Source organism: Gavia stellata, chromosome 17 (genome assembly GCF_030936135.1).
Source record: "Gavia stellata isolate bGavSte3 chromosome 17, bGavSte3.hap2, whole genome shotgun sequence".
In the NCBI taxonomy this organism is placed as follows: Eukaryota; Metazoa; Chordata; class Aves; order Gaviiformes; family Gaviidae; genus Gavia; species Gavia stellata.
The window spans coordinates 8,818,638-8,836,283 of NC_082610.1; the positions used below are offsets into that span (position 1 = coordinate 8,818,638).

At 38.0% G+C, this 17,646-nt stretch overlaps 1 protein-coding gene across 1 annotated transcript in view; it reads left to right on the forward strand.

The window, feature by feature from the left end:
• The first annotated feature begins 735 nt into the window (after positions 1 to 735).
• Positions 736 to 17,646, forward strand: part of DNAJC24 (DnaJ heat shock protein family (Hsp40) member C24) — a 36,696-nt gene continuing 19,785 nt past the window's right edge. The window contains exons 1-2 of the mRNA XM_059825797.1: positions 736 to 764; positions 2,319 to 2,459. Coding sequence (XP_059681780.1) covers positions 2,352 to 2,459 — 108 coding nt within the window. The 5' untranslated portion in view covers positions 736 to 764; positions 2,319 to 2,351. The remainder of the gene's footprint in view (positions 765 to 2,318; positions 2,460 to 17,646) is intronic.

The window sequence follows — 17,646 nt, forward strand, 5'->3', positions numbered from 1 at the left end:
GCCAAGTACTTTCTAGAAGGAAAGCATCGTCTTATTAAGCTCACAGGGTCGGGACAACTTGTAAGAGAGGCGAGGAGGAGGCAGGATAGTCACCATTATGCCCAGACACACGCTGCCCGGAGCAGCTGGGCACAGGCACCCCGGCGCCGTGTGTCGACCATATGCCGGGCCGAGCCCCAGGGTGCCAGCGGGCCCGCGGTTCCCCGGTGTCGAGCTAAGCTCTGCCTCCGGGGCGGCAAGGGGGGGAGGCCTGCAATGAGGGAAGGCCAAATGGGACACGGTGCGCCCTGGGTCTTCCTGCACCTGGAGGAGGAGTCCCTGAGGGGAGAGGGGGTATCGGGTGGGCCGGACTCCCGCACAGCGAGCGAGGGAGGGCAAGGTGGACCCCGGTGTCTTCTCGCAGCTGGAGACGGAATCCCTGAGGGAAAGTGGGGATGAAAAGATGTTCCCGCTCGCCCCGGGCCGGGGCCGAGTGCTGGAGGGCGGCCGGGGCCGTTACTTACGGAGCCCGGCGGCAGTCTCGCAGCTCCGGAGCGCCGCCGGTCGCCATGGAGACGGCGTCGGGCCTCGGGCACAGCTCCACTTCCTGCCGGAGCTAACGCCACTACTGCCCGGGCGGAAACAGGCAAGGCAGCCCCGCAAGCCACATGCACCGCTGTCCCTCGCCACACTAAAGGCTCAAATCGCCTTGTGGCGCGGCTGTTTCCCGCCGGACGACTTATCCGGGGCGCCGACCGCCTCCATCGACGGGTCTGCAGTGTGGGGTAGGTGGGTGTTCGCTGAGGCTGCGGGGTCTTCTGCTGAGGGGGCCGGTGGTCTCGTCGCCGCCGTCTATTGGCGGTGACGGCCGCGGGGGAGCCCTCGCGCCCAGCCCCCGTGCTGCAGGCGGCGGCGGGAAGCCTCCGGCGGGAAGCCTCCGGCCGGGCCTGGCGTGCTGCGCGGGGCCGGCGGCCTCTCTCCGCAGGTCCTGCTGGCCTCCTCCCGCTGTGGAGGTCTGTGCGTCCCGCCTGCCGCCCTGTCTGTCGGCGCGGAGCCGTTGCTGTGGGGTGGGTCCGCAGTGGCGCAGCGACCGCTTCGTCCTGGGCGGTGGGCCGCGGCGGGGAAGCGTGGCCCCAGGCGGCGCTTGCCTTTCGCGTGCTCTTAAAAACCCTTGTGGGTTCCCCAGGGAGAAAGGGGCCTTCGCGGGGAAAGGTGTGGGGCGGGAGGGGCGGGCATGCATGCATGCGTGCCTGGTGCTTCCCCGCAGGAAGGGGGGGACCACCCTGCAGTCGGGTGTGCCCTCTTTCTGGTTGTAGCTCCGCGACGTTTGAAAAACATACTTTTCTTCCCCCGTGAAAAAAGGACTTACTCTGAAGTGTGACGGTAGTCACCAGAAACCGGGTTTAGTGCTGAAAAGAATAAAAATCCTCTTTCTTTTGACAATAAAAAAAAATACTTAAGAAACTTGCAAACTCACGAAACTCTTCCCTACTGGGAGACACTGCGGGTTTTTTTTCGGAAAGTAGGCAATAAATCAGCTACTACAAGCTTGGGATTTCAGTATACCTAAAAATCTGCTTGAAACTCAAGCATTCCTGCGCTGTTACTAGCATTTAATTCTGCTGTTTATTTTTTTCATTCTGGGTCATTACCTTGATGATAGATGGCCAAAAATAAAAAGTACCCAACTAGTTAGGTTTTACTTAGTGACCTGCGCTAAGTTTTTATGCTTTCATTCATTTTTGTTTGTTTGTTTTTATGTGCTCTTCTACTATAATATTAAAAAAGTTAAGCCTTCTCACCCAGCAGGATGAAGGATGGTGCATGCTGTGAATATCATTGTGTAAAAACTGAGCCATACCTTTCTGTCTTCTTGCATGTATCTTATTCCAGAACTGATAAAATGTCACACTTCTATGCACTTCATTTCTTCATATATTAAGTACAGTATTGCTTTAAAATAAAAGTTTGTATATACTTTTTAAAATATGTAAAAATATGTGGGTATAACATGGGTAGGTTCAAAACACTTCAGACAGTTAAAACGCAAAATTATGTTAAAGAAGTATGGACAGCTTCTGAAGCATGATATACTAAGGAACTGGGACAGCGAACAGTATAACTTAAATCACTTCACGTATGACAATATATGGGATAGAATGGCCATGTCAATTAAGCTGGTCTTTTGCGCTATAGATCTCACGTAGGGGTGCAGATGTGCTTGAGGGCTGCAGTCTATTTCATGATCCTGTAGTTTGTCACATTTCCTCATTTTTTGTTTTTTTCCTAACTGTTTCTCTTTCAAATTGTAATTATTTTTATTTAATTTTCTTACACAGTGCTAAGAAAGTAATTTCAAAGCCATTCTGACTATGGCCTTTGAAAGGATAACACAAAAGGACTGGTACAAAATCCTGGGTGCAAAGCCGTCGGACAGTCTGGCAGAACTAAAACGGAAGTACCAAAAACTTGCTTTATTAGTAAGTGTGGTTTTGTTATTTAATATGTGCAAAAATAAATTTTATAAACCAATGAGATAATAATTGCAGGTTTTGTTTTTACATTTGTTGCATAAATACGATTAGTTAGAGTGTGTTTATAATATCAGTTCACTGAGGCTGGTTTAAGTTTGAAATAAACATCTGGAGTTTATGAGCTATTGTATTTTGCAAAGGGGGGTTGTGGTGTTCTGGTTCCAAAACACTGATATGTCTCCCAGCTTTGCTAAACATTCATGAATGAACTGAGCCAAATACTTGTTCATCAGGTGCCAGATAATCAAGTGTGCAAGTCATAAAAGGTCATTGTTTGTAGCACATAGTCATGAAATGTGCTAATTAATACTTGTGGTATTTACTATCATGCGTGCAGTTACAGTGTGCTGAATGCAACCCTTGACTATGTAAAGACCAGATGCAAAGAGTGAAAAGAAGTTCTTCCTGATAGTCTGTGGTAATGGAATAGAAAATGCATAGGAGGAAAGTATGTTAATACCAGTTTCATTTGAAAGTTTCTGGTGCATTTTTCTGGAGTCATGTTTTTGGTCATACTGTTCTCTGAATTCCCTTAATTTTTCCTGTACTCCTGGTATATGTGTATAAGAATCTCAGAGCTTTACCAGATTACTTTGTATAATTTTTGGTTCTTCTGTTTTACGCCTTCCCCTGAATTCAGGCTTTTTGCTCAAAAGGTGCTTTGGCCTGGCTTTCTGAGAAAAATGGGGTGTATTTTTTTGATACTGTTGACCATTTTCAACCAAATTTGATAGACAAATGGAAGTCCCAAGATAAGTAATTTCTTAAGTTTCTTGAAAACTGGCAATCTGGTAGAGAAGAAGGAAGAAGGTGAGCAGAGCTCAGTTTTTCTATATTCCTTTAGGTAGCTGCTAGCTAGACTGTCAGTATTGACAGGGCATTAGAGAGCGCATGCACGGCTAATCTTGCTTGGTTTGAGGTGTTGTAATGAATGTGATAAGTTGGGATTTTTAAGTGAGGTAAAGAGAATGCCAGTCAATGGGAGACTAAGTTCTGTTAGGTGAAATAAATTCATGGGTTGTTTTTTGGGGGGTTTTGTTTATTTGGGTTTTTTGTTGGGTGTTTTTTTTTTATTTCTAGTGCCTGTGAAAACTGTTTTCACCAGTATGAAACATGTTCAAAATTTACACATTTTTATACTCTTCAGTTGAATTTCCTAAGCAATCCTGCTGTACATCTACCTCTTCTCAGTGCTTCCTATTAACTTATTTCTTTGTGTGAAACTGATCTGTGTACTTAGAGTCTTAAGTTTCAACACTTTACAAGATGTTTGCATGCAGATATAGGGCATAAATCCTTTGGTCCTCACTATTAAACATTAGAAGAATCAATGTAGGAGAGCGCCTTGGAAACCAAGCTGCTTAATTCTGTTCTTAATAGACATAGTTGTTTTCTTGGACCTACTAATGTGTTTTGTTGTACTGAATTACTAGTAAAATGTGAATAAAGTATTAACAACGATCTGTTTGTTCTTAACGAAAACAATAGGGGGACCTTGGTGTAAAATACCTCTTCTGTTCACATAGGAGGCTAATTTAAACTGAATACTGTAATGGAAGTAATATATTTCTTTCACTATGAATCTATGTATAATGATGGAATTAAAAGCATATGTAAAGTATTGTTCAGAGCTGTTTGACACAGAACTGAAACTACGTAGTGCCTTTCCTGTATGAATTTTTGTAAATGAAACTGATCCTTTGTGTTATAGCACTGTACTTCCATGTCATTATTTTGAAGTGTTTGAAGTGAGAGTTCTTGGAGTTTACAACTGTCTGTTTACATCTATAACTGTCTGTAGTTTTAGAAGATGAAAATATTATTTTAATATACAAGCTTTTCTTTAGAACCTGTGTATGTCCAAACTAAATGGTTAGTGCTCTTTATTTGAAAAGTCAGTGAGAAATGTTAGAGAAAATGAAGATATTTCTCTTTTTTTTTTCTTTTGTTGTTTGGCTCAGAATTCTTCTGCTATCAGTGGTGGATCTCTCTTTCTGACTTAAAAGCCACACTGATGTTTACTTGTAGGCGTTTTCTCCAAGGTAGATCTTCTGCTGCTTTTCTGTTGTTACTGTATGTCCTGTCTCTATTTATCTCTTACAGACTTGACTTGTTTGTCTACTTACTAATACAGCATCCAGCACAATCAGTGTAAAGTCTTTAAAAGCATGGCAGTAATAAAACAACAATTGTTTTTACACATCTTAAAAACTCATTGGCTATAGAGTGACTGGAGACTACAGTACCTACCTTTGCTAAAAGGTCTTCCTATAGCAGATAGTTACCATGTGAGAGTTATTGCCACAGGTGTTGTTGAGTCCAAGGGGTTCCATGGTTGAAAAAGTTTAGACTTTTTCATGAAAGAAAAGTCTGCCGTAGCATGTTAACACAAAAAATACTCTCTCCGATTCAGAAATTTATGAGCTATGGACTTCTGAATATTGGTGGAATATTCCAGGGAGATGTTGCTGTATGTTTCTCTTACCCTGAAACTATTCCCTCAGCATCTACTATTCATGGTTAGTAAAAAGTATAGCACTGGATGGACCTCTCATCTTACACGTTGTGTCCTATTCACATGAAGTAACTCCCTTGCTCCCCAAGTAAAGCTTGTACTTAGAGCTCTTTAGCTTCACACCTGTAACGGACAAAGTGCTCAGTTTGGTTTGCTAAGGCTGTTGTTGGAGACCATGCTGGTAGATGTAGTAGTACTATTGGTGTGGGCAGAAAACAGGTCTACACGCAGGTGTTTTTAGGTACTGTGGTAGTAGTCAACTATTGGAGGAACTCCAGTTTAGAAGCTGGAATAGTAGATGAACACAGCCATGTATTGCCTACTAAAAGATTTCATGACAAATTATAGGGTCAGTACAGAAAGTTTTCTGGCTTATGTGTAGCAGCAGAAGTTAACCTCCTGAAGAATTGTGCTGTGCTAATTACATTAAAATCCAAAGGTTTATAAAGGAACTTGCATCTTGGATACCAACTGCAATTAATACGATACTCATTCTGTGACCGTGAGTATTCTTATCACAGATGTTCATTAGTATCAAGCATAATAGATGGTGGAATTTATTTTTAAAAATAATTCTGCTGTTAAAATAAGAATGGCAAATGTCTGACTCCAAGCCTTCTTCAAACGATTCCCAGTGCTTCATGTTGAGCATTTGCTTTTTGCCATCTGCTATTTTCTGTTTGTCAACACATGTATTCTTAGCGTCTTGAATGAACAGGCAGATGTAAATTTCCAAAGCTGAAAAGAATTGGAGATCTTGCCATATGTCATCCAAAAGATAACTATATTTGTAGTTAAATCTTAGGACTGACCTTAATAATACAAAGTAGTACGCAATTAAAAATCATTGAATTGTAGGTTTGTAAGAATGTTTTTATAAGGGCAAATTAGCTTAAAACTGATTAATTTTAAAAATATAACTTGTTTTTGTTAATTCTAAGAAATGGTGATGGAAAACATTAATAACCCGTAACAAATAAAACTGTGCATATGCACCCTACTAGAGTGAATACATTTACTTACTGTTTTGCTATATTTTGCTTTGCTGTACTTTTTTCATTTGGTCAGGTCACAACATCTGTTTAAGTGAATTATTTTACTACAGATAATGTAAATTCCGTCTTTAAGAAGAATATTAATTTGATACAGAAAATAGCACAGGTTTGGCCTAGAAGTCGTGATTTTTTAATCAGTACTTTTTTTATTCTCACCTTCCAAGTATTTAAGTAAAAGTTCATATTTATAAAATTTCCTTGCAACTTAATGAAACTTAGATTTATTTCTTTTTAATTGTTGTGTACTTATGTGATGCTGATACCTGGCTCATCTTGATAGTTTATTATTGTAACAGTCAATAGCAGCTGAAGATAGACTTTTGGGCACAAGATGTGTGTGACACTGGCAATTTTATAAATAGCTTATTTTTAAAACAAAATCAAAATTTTATGTGTGATGGCTCATACTCTGGTGTCTTCTCTAGCACAGAGTGTCAGCCAGTAATTCTGAAAGAAAAAAGAAATGTGTATTTTGAAACCAGCATAGCTTAATGCAAAGATTCCTTGATTGGCTGTTTTAAGTTCATGCTAAAGTACTTTCTGAAGCACTGAAGCCTTGCAGTTTCCATACTCTGAAAGGAATCACAACAAATTTTGAGAATGAATATGTTGTCTTAAGTAGTAGGAGTTTGGTCTTTAATCTTCTGTCTGTGGAACATGCTGATGGTTTTGAGATATTTGGGATACATATAGCCTTTTTATCCACAGTTACATAAACAGTAGTTTCAACAAAAAGATTTCTTAAATGGATAAACAGGTTTTATGCTCTATACTTAGTTTTTCGAGGAGTCCATACAGCTTTTAGGAAGGACAGTGCTTATGTTCCGTTTCTGAATGTGTATAAAATTAACAGAGGATGAGTAACAAAAGTAGGATATTGGGGGAAAAAATTACACCATCTTATTATTGGTACAATTTTTACATCTCCTTTTGGTCTAGCAGTTTGTGGTCAAAGAATGAGTTGCCAGATTGTTTTCAGATTTTCATGTAGCTGTTCTATATCTGAAAACTGGTTTTTACAAGGAATAAAATCACCAAATGCATAAGCTTTGTCTAGCTGAAAATCAAGTGTCTGTTCCTGTTGATGCTGATGATATTATAGGATACCTTTCAACTGGAAAAAAAATCATTGTGCAGGAAAATTATATGCTGCTGTTACAATGTGTGCCCTAATCTTAAAGAAAATCCATGTAATTTGAGCACGGAGTATGCAGGAAGCTCTTATTTTTAATATGGTAAGGAAATAAAATGTGCCATTTAACACATAGTGTTACAAAGATTATCTTTTTATCAGAAGGGGTGGTATGTGTATAGAAATACAAACAAAGTGTTAAGGTGATCACTTAATCTGTTTGAAAGAGTAGAAAATTTGAAAACGGAGAGCATCAGGCATAGGTGAGAATGTCAAAAACAATAAAAAGAACATTAATAGAAATCTAATTTAATGAAGCAAAATAACTTCAAGAAGAGATTGTTCTGTTGAGCTTGTGTAGAGGAAAGACATTTGTCTTTCTGGAGAGCAAAAAATCTGGTATCTTACCAGATCTATGTACACATCTAAATTCTGCAATCACAAGAAATGCAGAGGATGTCATATATGTAAAGTTAAAGACCTGCTTGCATGATTGTTGTCTTAAAATTTGTTCCAAAATAAATTCAGTGTTACTCTTAAAGTTCCTCAGTAGGCAGGTCCTTTCATGCTGAGTTTAAGTTCAGAGTTTGAATCTTTAAAATGAAAACACTTTGAGCTTTGTATCAGAAGTCTCATAATAATGCTTTCCATAATGAAAGTAAAGCAGTGTGTGTATTCCTTTTTTAATAGCCTTTGCAGGATTTTTATTTTTTGTTTGAATAGCAGCATACTGGTTAGAGAAACTTAACAGATAATCATGCTTAGCTAACTCTAGCTTCAGCTAACTTGTAGAAAATGGATTTTGTAATTTGATGATATGAACAGAACAAGTTCAGTGCAGCCTGGTTGTAGCTTGACTGATGTTAATATAATTGCAACAGAGAGAAAGATAAGCTACTAAGTTTAATACAAAGGACTATTGTTTTCACACTTTGGGTAGTTTTATTTTGAGCTGTTCCTTACATCTGATTTACTACTTATGACCTTAATAAAATACAAGGGGGGATATTTTCAAGTTGGGACTTGAAAAATTGGTTATTAGCTTACGTAGTATATAATGAACCTCAGTGTTACAAAAGTCACTATTTCAAACAGCTTGATTAGCCAGATCATGATCATGTTGATGTTCCTGCTGCTGTTTAAGCTATGAGAGCTTTTGTTCAATTCATCCACCTATTTTTTGTTTTGGTTTTGTTGGGGTTTTTTTCTTAGAGCAGAAGAGGTCATTATGATACTCAGTGGTAAGTCTGAAGAACAGGAATTTGCCCTGGCAATGAGCATGTTGCAGTAATGGGAACTTTTATCAATCTGAATGGTATCACAAATTTGTTGCATGTGTCAAGATGGTACTTAAAAGCCAAATGTTCTGGAGACGTGTGATGCTGCCACATACAGCGATACAGACTGCGGCATCCGAGCTGAAGCTCGCTCAGTCAGAACTGTGCGAAGAAGTAATGCTCAGGGCAGTTGGCCCTTGGGTCTTATGTGCTCTCGTTAGGGTAACTGGCCAATGGGAGTGGTGTTCTACATAATTAGGCAGCTGGCTAATCAAATGAAATGTGGTGATTAACCAGTTAGTGCTCTGATTGGTAGCAACCAGCTGGAAGGCATACTCCAGACATCCTGCGCAAGAACAGGCTGAGAAGTTTATCCCGACTTGCAGAGGGATGGGGGAAGAGGGGTCATGGATGTAGGTGAAGAGGAAAAGGATGTAGTAAGGTATCACAGCAGGAAAAGGGGCATGTGACAATATTGGTACATAATCTGCAGTACACCTTTATTAGAGGTGGGTGTATCTCAGTTTATATGGAGTGGTCTCACTTTTATTACTTTATAATGTGTAATTTTTTATATTGATTTTTAAAAATGTAGGTGAATTTTAACAAGTAGACAGTGTGAACATCCCTATAGCAGAAAGTTAGAACCTGAGGAAACCTGTAGTATGACAAAATAAGCCAGCAAGCAAGTAATATCTTGCTTATCCAGGTAGTTCAGCCAGTTGTGAAAGTAATGTTAGTTTGGAAAATTATTCCTGAATTTAATCTGTTTACTTACTGGGTTATTGTCCATAGTTTGTTTATGATGAGCAGCTTTTGATACTTCAGTCTCTGTAGTTTTAAGGTACAGGTATAAGAACAAAGTGGGCATCAGGCAATTTAAATGTGAGATTCGGCTAATGTGTGCTTGGCATTTAGTGTCATTTATGCTCTGCAAAGGAATCTGGTGCCTCTCTTGAACATTTTATGCACTGGTTATCTAAGTTATTGATCGTAACAGTGTATTAAAAATAGAATCTACACTGCCTTTGGTAGACTTTTTGTGAAAGGTGTTTCATACTTCCGTTACCTCAGGACACAGTGAATATTTATAAAATTAAAATTCTGATTAAAAATACAGTCTTTATGGAATTTAATAAGCTAGTACTTAAAGATGTTTGTTTACTTAATATCTGCAAGTGTTCTTTCAGCACTTTTGAAGATGTGTTGAAGTAATCTTATATTGCACGGTGTGCTTTTTATCGCATTTCTGAAGTGAGACATCTGAAATAAAAATCAGGTAGTGAAAGATATGAATTAAAGTACGAAGAAGGCAGCTAAAAAGACCAGCATAATGTCTTCACATAAGTAAATGTTCTGATTATTCTGACATTCGAGCAGCCACAGTCAAGAGTATGTTGAGTTGTTCAGCATTTTCAAATTGGACTATTTATGTGCCTACTTCTGAAATTTTAAGCACTGGGTCAATTATTTAAAGAAGCTATAATCCCAGAACATGAGTTTGAAGGATAGTAAATGGTAAGGGTAGAATCAATCATCTCACAATAACTCTGTTTATATAAGGATCTCTTATTGCTATTAAATGAAATTGACTACATTTAACTATTATGGAAATGTATAAAAGCATCACATTCCTTCTTTCCTTCATCTTTAAATGCTTTAGAGGCAGAAAATCATTATCTGAATGACATAAGAACTGTCCCACCCTCCATGTTTTATCTTTTTCTTGCCTCAGTTGATCATGAATGCTTTCTCATCTCCCATTGAGCCCAAATGGTCAGGAGGCATAAGTTCATTTGAACTGATTTAATGCAGAAGCAAATTCTATACCTGAAGGGCTGTCTTGTAGGACACTTTGTAGATAGCTTGTATTATTATAGTAGGAAAATCCAGCTTTTTAGTTTATCGAAATGACTGGCAGACTACAACAATCTGTCATTTAATTTTCAGTATGTGAAAAGTAACACTTTAAGGCTGAAAAATCAATAGTCAGATATTTTTAAAACTTGACCCTTCGTTGTTGTTCCCAATAAATTAACAGTAATGAAAATATTCAGAGTCTGTGTTGGATTTATGAGCTAAGAATGTCCGTGGTCAAAGAAGGTAAAGATGAACGAGTTTTCTGAGCAGCATCTTAGCTAAACGTTTTACTTTTCTTGACAGAAATGTTAAATAGTAACTAATCAGGTGTTTGAGGAGAGGCTGAACAAGAGTTCCTCATTTAAGAGGTACTTGCCTTCTGTCAGAGCATGCCAGCAATCCAATATTAGTTCCTACTGCTACAGAAGAGCGATGCTAAGTACGGGCTTGATAGGATTCCTTCCGTGTAACTGTGGTTTCTGTAAATGTTGCTGTTGAAACTCAAGTAATGAAAATGTTGGATTATTCCTGTACAGTTGCTGATCTCTCCTAGGTGATGACTTCACTTTTTCATCTACATCTCTTGGCTATTCCTTCCTAAAATGGGGAAGTTCTGTAAAGTCTTTAGACTGTCTCTATAGAGTGCTTATTAAATATCAATGGCAAAAAGATCAATAATAAATTCTGTTAAGTGAGCGGAGTATGCTATTCTCGCATGATTTCCTTGAGTCATCTGGAAAGTATGTCCTTTTAGTAGTTATGAGGACACACTGTCAAAGTTGTTTCTTTACTGCAAATGGAGAAATTTGCCAGCCGTGACCAACCTCAAATTGGAAGTTAAATTAACAACAAACTAGTCGTCAATTCCAGATATGAATGCATCCTTTAAGCCTTTGGTGTGAGTAAATCCAATGCAAACTACATCCAAAGTTTATGTGATTCTACAGATTATGTTTGGAATTGTTTTGTCACTATCACTATGAAATTTTTAAATAACTGAGTGCTGATGTGTTCAGGGGTGTTTTTGTTTGTTTTAAATACTAGTGTGATATCCATGAAATGGAGTGTTTGTGCAGTAGTCATAGCATACTTCAGGGCCTCTGATTTTAAGGGTTGAAACTTCTCATGATGCTTTAGACTTACTTGGCATTGCCTAAGCTATGAAAGTATCGTCTGTACAACAGGCTGTGGTGCTTCTGTGTTTGTGGTTTGTTGGTTTTTTTAATATAGTGAGTGTAACATGTTGACTAATGTATCTCTCAAGTTAAGCTGCCTCATAAAAGGTAGGTGGTTTCTTTATGGGTTTTGCACCCAAATGTTTTCTAAACTGAGTGTTAAATTTGGTTAATATTTAGCTTTTCATGTCCATTTTAAAAGTTATAATTTGACTGGGACCTAACCTGTTGCTTTGAGATCATGAATGGCTTCAAATAGTGTAGAGATTCTTGTTATTTTCTCCTAGAGATAAGAAAAGCTGGAAGAAATATTTTAAAGAAAACAAAAAAAGCCCCAAACCACCTGCAACTTTTGAGGTGTTATGCAAGTGTTACAGTTATGGTTGCTAATAATTAATTTTTTCAAGAAGTCCTCTATTCTTCAAGGCCTGCTTTCCACAGTGACTTCTGTAGCTGAAGTGCCTTAGGGACTTTGATTATTTTGTGTCCTTAAATCCGACCTCTTAAAGGTGTCTGTCTGTTTTTCAGTATTACAGATGAATTTGAAAATTAATGGTATACTTTGGTTTGGAATACTGTTTTAGTGACAGTCATCTGGGGGTGACGGGGACAACAAAAAACTGTGCTTTGTGCTCAGCAGTTCTTAGGAAGTTGTGGGGTATCAAAGTAGTAGACTTGCTTAGGCTGCATAAAGGTATTCATCTTGCAAGTCACAGTGCCAGCTGAAGACTTGCTGCCCCTAACTCCCTGTCCCTGCCCTTCTGCCAGATGTTACTCAGCCAGGAAATAGCATCCTGTGGGTTCTCCTTCATCCACTACTGTACTTGTCAGCTGGAAAAGTTCATGCCTATTTTTTCAGTAGTTTAAGCAACCCTGGTTGGTTTGGGGTTTTTTTTATGAAACGATATAGGATTCTGGGTTTTGCTTTCACATGAAAATAGCATTTGCCTAAACTAGTTTCCTAACCATTTGTGTAACTGGCATTATTGTATGACTAGGGCCACATTAACTCTAGCCTAAACAGTGGAACATCGTTTAATGTGACATTTAACAGCATAAATAGTGAGCACAGGGGCCAGAAATTTGAAAGGAGCTTTTAAAATTCCCTTTGTGTGTTTATTTTTACCTTTATACTCCTGTAAGTTTTAAAATGTTTCATTTCTTTCCTTCTTTCCTTTGCTAGTTTTTGGCGGTTTTTATTGCTTTATCTTCTCCTGCTGTGTAGCATAGTTTCCAAAAGGCTTTTTTAAGTAGCTTTTTGAGGGTGTTTTTTTTAGGCTCTTCATAGGAAAGTAAGGAGCCATGAAAGCACAAGAAAACCAAAGAGAAGCTGTTTCTAAATATGGACTTTCTGGTAACCATAGGTTCTGTTTTCTCCCCTCATTTTCATACCTTCATTAGCCAAATTAATCTTTTGCTTCTATTTCTACAACAACAGTTGATTTTCTTTTTTATCACTAGAAACTGAAACTTCTACATTTCATTTCAGCATTAAGTTTCTTCAAGAGCTGAAATGGGCGAGAAATGTGAACATTTACTATGAAAGTTATGTGAGGTAATTATCTGCTGTTTTGCTGGACTCTTCTCAGTGTAATGGGGTTAGATCTTCCCAGAGGCTGAGGGACAGGGGGGGAAAGGGCTAAGAGTTGGTTACTTAGGTTTCTGCAAGATGGACTAGTTATTGCTGCTGAAGAAATGTGCTCCGTTTCCCTTGCCAATGCAATAGGTTATCTTTCTCATCTTGAGAAAGTTTTCAGACAAGAATCTGCAATTATGTATTTTTGCAGGGGGAGCTGGAGTGCTTTAAAGTAGCAGATTCATGGAGTGTTACCCTGAACGAAGTGGAGACACACTGTCAAGACCACTAAGAGAGCGTTAGGTCAAAATAGTACTATCATGATACTACAGTACCATGATAAAAGCAATTATATTGGAAAAGGATTCCAGTTATACCTGATACAATCTTTAGACGTTAATAATTTACTGCAGAGAATAAAGTATTTTTCATTAGAAATTATCTTAGTGTAAGACCAGCTCTGCAATCACAGGCCTTTTACAAGTAGCATCAAATTGAAAGTGACTATTTTCATGGAAGTTTAAATTTACTTCTATAAAAGTATAGTCAGAATTACAGTGGCAATCCTGCTGCTACTGCAGTTAAATCTGTAAAACAAGTATGCTTAAAGATGGGGATTTTGGCAGCAGATCCTAAGTATAGAGGAGGAAAAGCGGATCTCTCTTCGGATTTCTCAGATGGCTCTCAGCTCAGATTCGTGCCGAACTTGACAAAAGATTAAGATTTTCCAGTGTATAATAGAACCATTCAAAACTCGGTTCAGAAGTTAAGGTTATCAACCTGTGTGATTTAAATATGAAAGAAGATGTTGTGGTGAAATTCTTGGCTTAATCAGAGAGAAGGCTGAAGAAGTTTAAAGTATATTTAAGCAAGATAACTTAAAAAAAAAGATCCAAGATGCAAATTAATTAGCTTATAGCAGTGTAATTTGTTGTATGATTTTTTTTTTATTCCACTTTAGAGGACTCCAGTAATTTTCAAGAATTTGCAGTGTCAGATTGATAGTATCTTCCTCTGTGGTTTTACCGTGCAGCAATTAGTGAATGCCAGTAATGTGGTCTGCATAACTGTTGCATATTGCTGTACACATTTAATCCTAACTTTTTCTTTTTATTCTGGCTGTTTTTAAAATAGCAGGTTGGGTTGTCTGTGGGTGTTTTCTTTAAAAATTATTCATTGGGTGATGAATAACTAAAATGTTATGGGAAAATTCCTTTTTCCTCCTATCTGCTGTCTTGATGACACTTTGATGCAAATACCTTGAGTCACAGCAAATGTCTCCTTATAGTAACAGTTATAGCAGCAATAATATTATCTGAAATATTTCTATTCTGATGGTTCTTATTTGTCTCAAGTTGGAGGTCTGCTGTGCTGGATGTTGTGTATAGCAGTGGTTATCTTTGGCCTGAAGGTATGGAAAAGATTAATAATGTGTGTAAAACAGGCAAGCAGTTGAATATTGTGTGGGAAGCTCAGATTGATACTTGCATAACAATTTCTGATTATGGCAGACTGTAAGGAAGAAAAAGGGAGAAGTAAGGGCAAAGTTTTCACCAGCTAGTTGATCACTGAGCAATGTTAGAAAAACAGCATGGAATGGATAAGGTAGAATAGAGTAGAAAGAGAGTGAAGCTGTCTTATTTTGCCTCAAATGAGGAACATTTCCTATGAATAAGAATCGTCCTGGAGATGGACAGTGGAGGCTGGAATCAGTGTCAAAGCAGATAACAAGATCAGGTAGGAGAAGGCTAAAGTTGTTAAAAAGCCTAAAGATTGTTTGTGTTTGGGGAAAAAAGGAAGAAGAGATGGATTGAAGTAATGAATCAAGAAGATAAATTCCTTGCTCTTTTGTCCAGCTGTCTTTGGATAGACATCCTTTGGGGGAGTTTAAATCTCTATATGAAAAGATTGAATGTCACAAGGAACTCTTCACCTTCTGTTTCTACTTTTTGCAAGTGGAGAAAGCAGGCTACTTCCATGTTCCCTGCTAACTTCTGCCAATTGAGTGAACATGTTGAAAAGATTGATTGTGGACTAGGAAAGCAAGTTTAAGACTTGGAATAATGCTTTTCATGGAAGTGAACAAGTTTCACGTTTCAGATAGAGTGCTTTGTTGCAAAATCACTGAAATAAGAAAAGCACTTTCAAAGTAATTTTGGTTTGAGCTGTTTTAACATAAGACCACACCTCTTTTTCTTTTTTTTCCCCTTTTCTCTTTCCAGATACTTGCCATGTGAAGCTTTTTAATAGTGAATTGTGCTGGTTACTTAACAGGGGATAGCTTACAAAAATGTAAACAAGTGTGGAACCTGATCTAGTGAATGTACTCACTTCTTTATGTGAGTATCCTAATGAAATGTATGTATTAGATTCCTGATATTTTTGCAGATGAAATGAGTCCCATATTTAGCCCACTGAACATATATCTTGCCTGTTACCGTCTTTGTGTAAAAGACAGGATACGATTGCATCAGTTCAATTCAGAAAGCCTGTAGGGGAGGAGATGTGAAGCAGATATTTAAAAACAATAATAAACTTTTTTATTTGCTTTGGTCTCTGTTTTTCATCATGCTAGTGTGGTGCAGAGAAACAATGAAATGTTTTTGGTGTAACCTTCTGGTAAGCATTAGGTGGCAGTAGTGTGTTGTATTTGGCAGCTGCTTTGTCGTTTGGTTTTTATCTTCTGCAGTCTTTAGTGCAGTGTAATAAATGGAGAAAACGTGTATTTTATTTCTTATAGTTTTTATAAAATGCTGATTTATGGTTGTTCTGACTATGTGACTGTAAGGGCAGCCATTGTTTGGACATAGGTGGGATTAGCATACTGTAGTTTCTGCACAATATTCCTGACTTGTTTTCTGATACACAGTATCTAACAGTGATAATATTAACTGCAAATATTCTGATGAGAAATACGCTGTTAATGGCTAAGTGAGTTTAGTTTTGCAGCCTTTACTTCTTCATAAGCTGTTACCATTTCTGAATTTAATATAGCCTGTTAGATGAAGTATGGTTTTTTGCTTGCATTTACTCTTTTTTCTTAGATAAAAAAGAAACTTAGGTTCAAGAGAATGTTGGTAGGAACATAATTAGCCTTTCAGCATAGCGGTGGTGTTGTCACTCCAGACCTTAGGCAAGTGTGGTTACCTTCTGACCCTTTTGGAGGTTTTTTCCCTTCATCCTTGTTTCTCACAGGTAAAGGATCTCAAGGACTTTGGAACTGGTGTTGCATTGTATTAATTGGGCAGGATGATCAATTAATAGAAGAAGAGCAAGAAAGTGTTGACAGAACATGCTATCTAATTAGTACCTGATGAACCATGTAGACCACCAAGCCCAGAGTGTAATGTTGCTTCAGGGTAGCTTCTATACAAGACCTTTATATGCAAAATAAGCCCATAGAAAAGCTGAAAAATAATATTTCAGCATAGTTCCAGTGAAGGAAGTCTTCATTACTGAAAAACTTCATTTCCCACTGTAAACTTGGAAAGCTGGGGATGCTTAATAATTCACAGAAGAAGCATGTATGAAAGTATCAAGCCTGTATTTTGTACAAGTCTTGCTTTTAAAAATCGTGTAGCCTTTTGTTTGTTTAGGTCTTTTTTATGTAAGAGGTGATCTACAAATTATGGAAATAAATGAAATAGGTTTTTTTTAAAATAAAACTATGTAGTTTTTCTTCATGTTTTTTGGAGTCGTAAGAAAGTAATACTAGGGCAGTAAGATTTCCTGATGGCTCATGTAAGAAAATGGTAAGCAAAATCATTCTAGCTTAAGATCAGGTAGCGCCACAACGCTTTGAGGTTCCACCCGAACTGGTTTTCTAGTGCACAATAGTAATAGTTTTTTCTATTGCATAGTTTGTAATAGTTTTTCAGTGGAAAATTAAGTCATTTTGAATTGAAAAGCACTTCCAGTCTAGCAAGGTAGTACTACCAGAATTACTCGGTTACTGGTAATTAGGGTTTTTTCCATTGATTTGTATAAATATGTTGGTAATTAATTCATACTGTTCATTCAGAAATTCTCCCTCCTCCCACGATAGGAGAAAAGTTTAATGTTTATATGTTTAAAACAAACATTTCTTCAAAATTCATTTTCTCCTGCAGCTTAAGCTTCTTTGTTTTACTGAAATAAACCACTTCCTGTTTTACAATACTTTAATTGAATAAATCACTTAAATTTTTGTAAAATACTTCAGTGTGTTTTTCATGCTGCCCTAATTTAATGAGTTCAGCTGGTGAAGTTGGAAAATGGCTTCTTTCTGTGACCTTTCAGTGAGTGCCACAGGGTGGGGGCCAAGTGCATGTTTGTCACTTCTTTCTTGACTAGCACAGGTGGCTAAAACATGTGCTTTTCTTAAATTTAGTTATCCAGAAATTCAAATTCCAGTTTAATAGATTATTCTATAACTCAGTCTGTGTTCTGATTGAAATCCATCACAGAATGGATTCTGCAAGAAAAAAGGAGTTCAGCCCTAAATCATAACAGCTAGTTTACATGCTGCCCATAACCAGAGTAAATGATCATTTGGAGTCAGTGT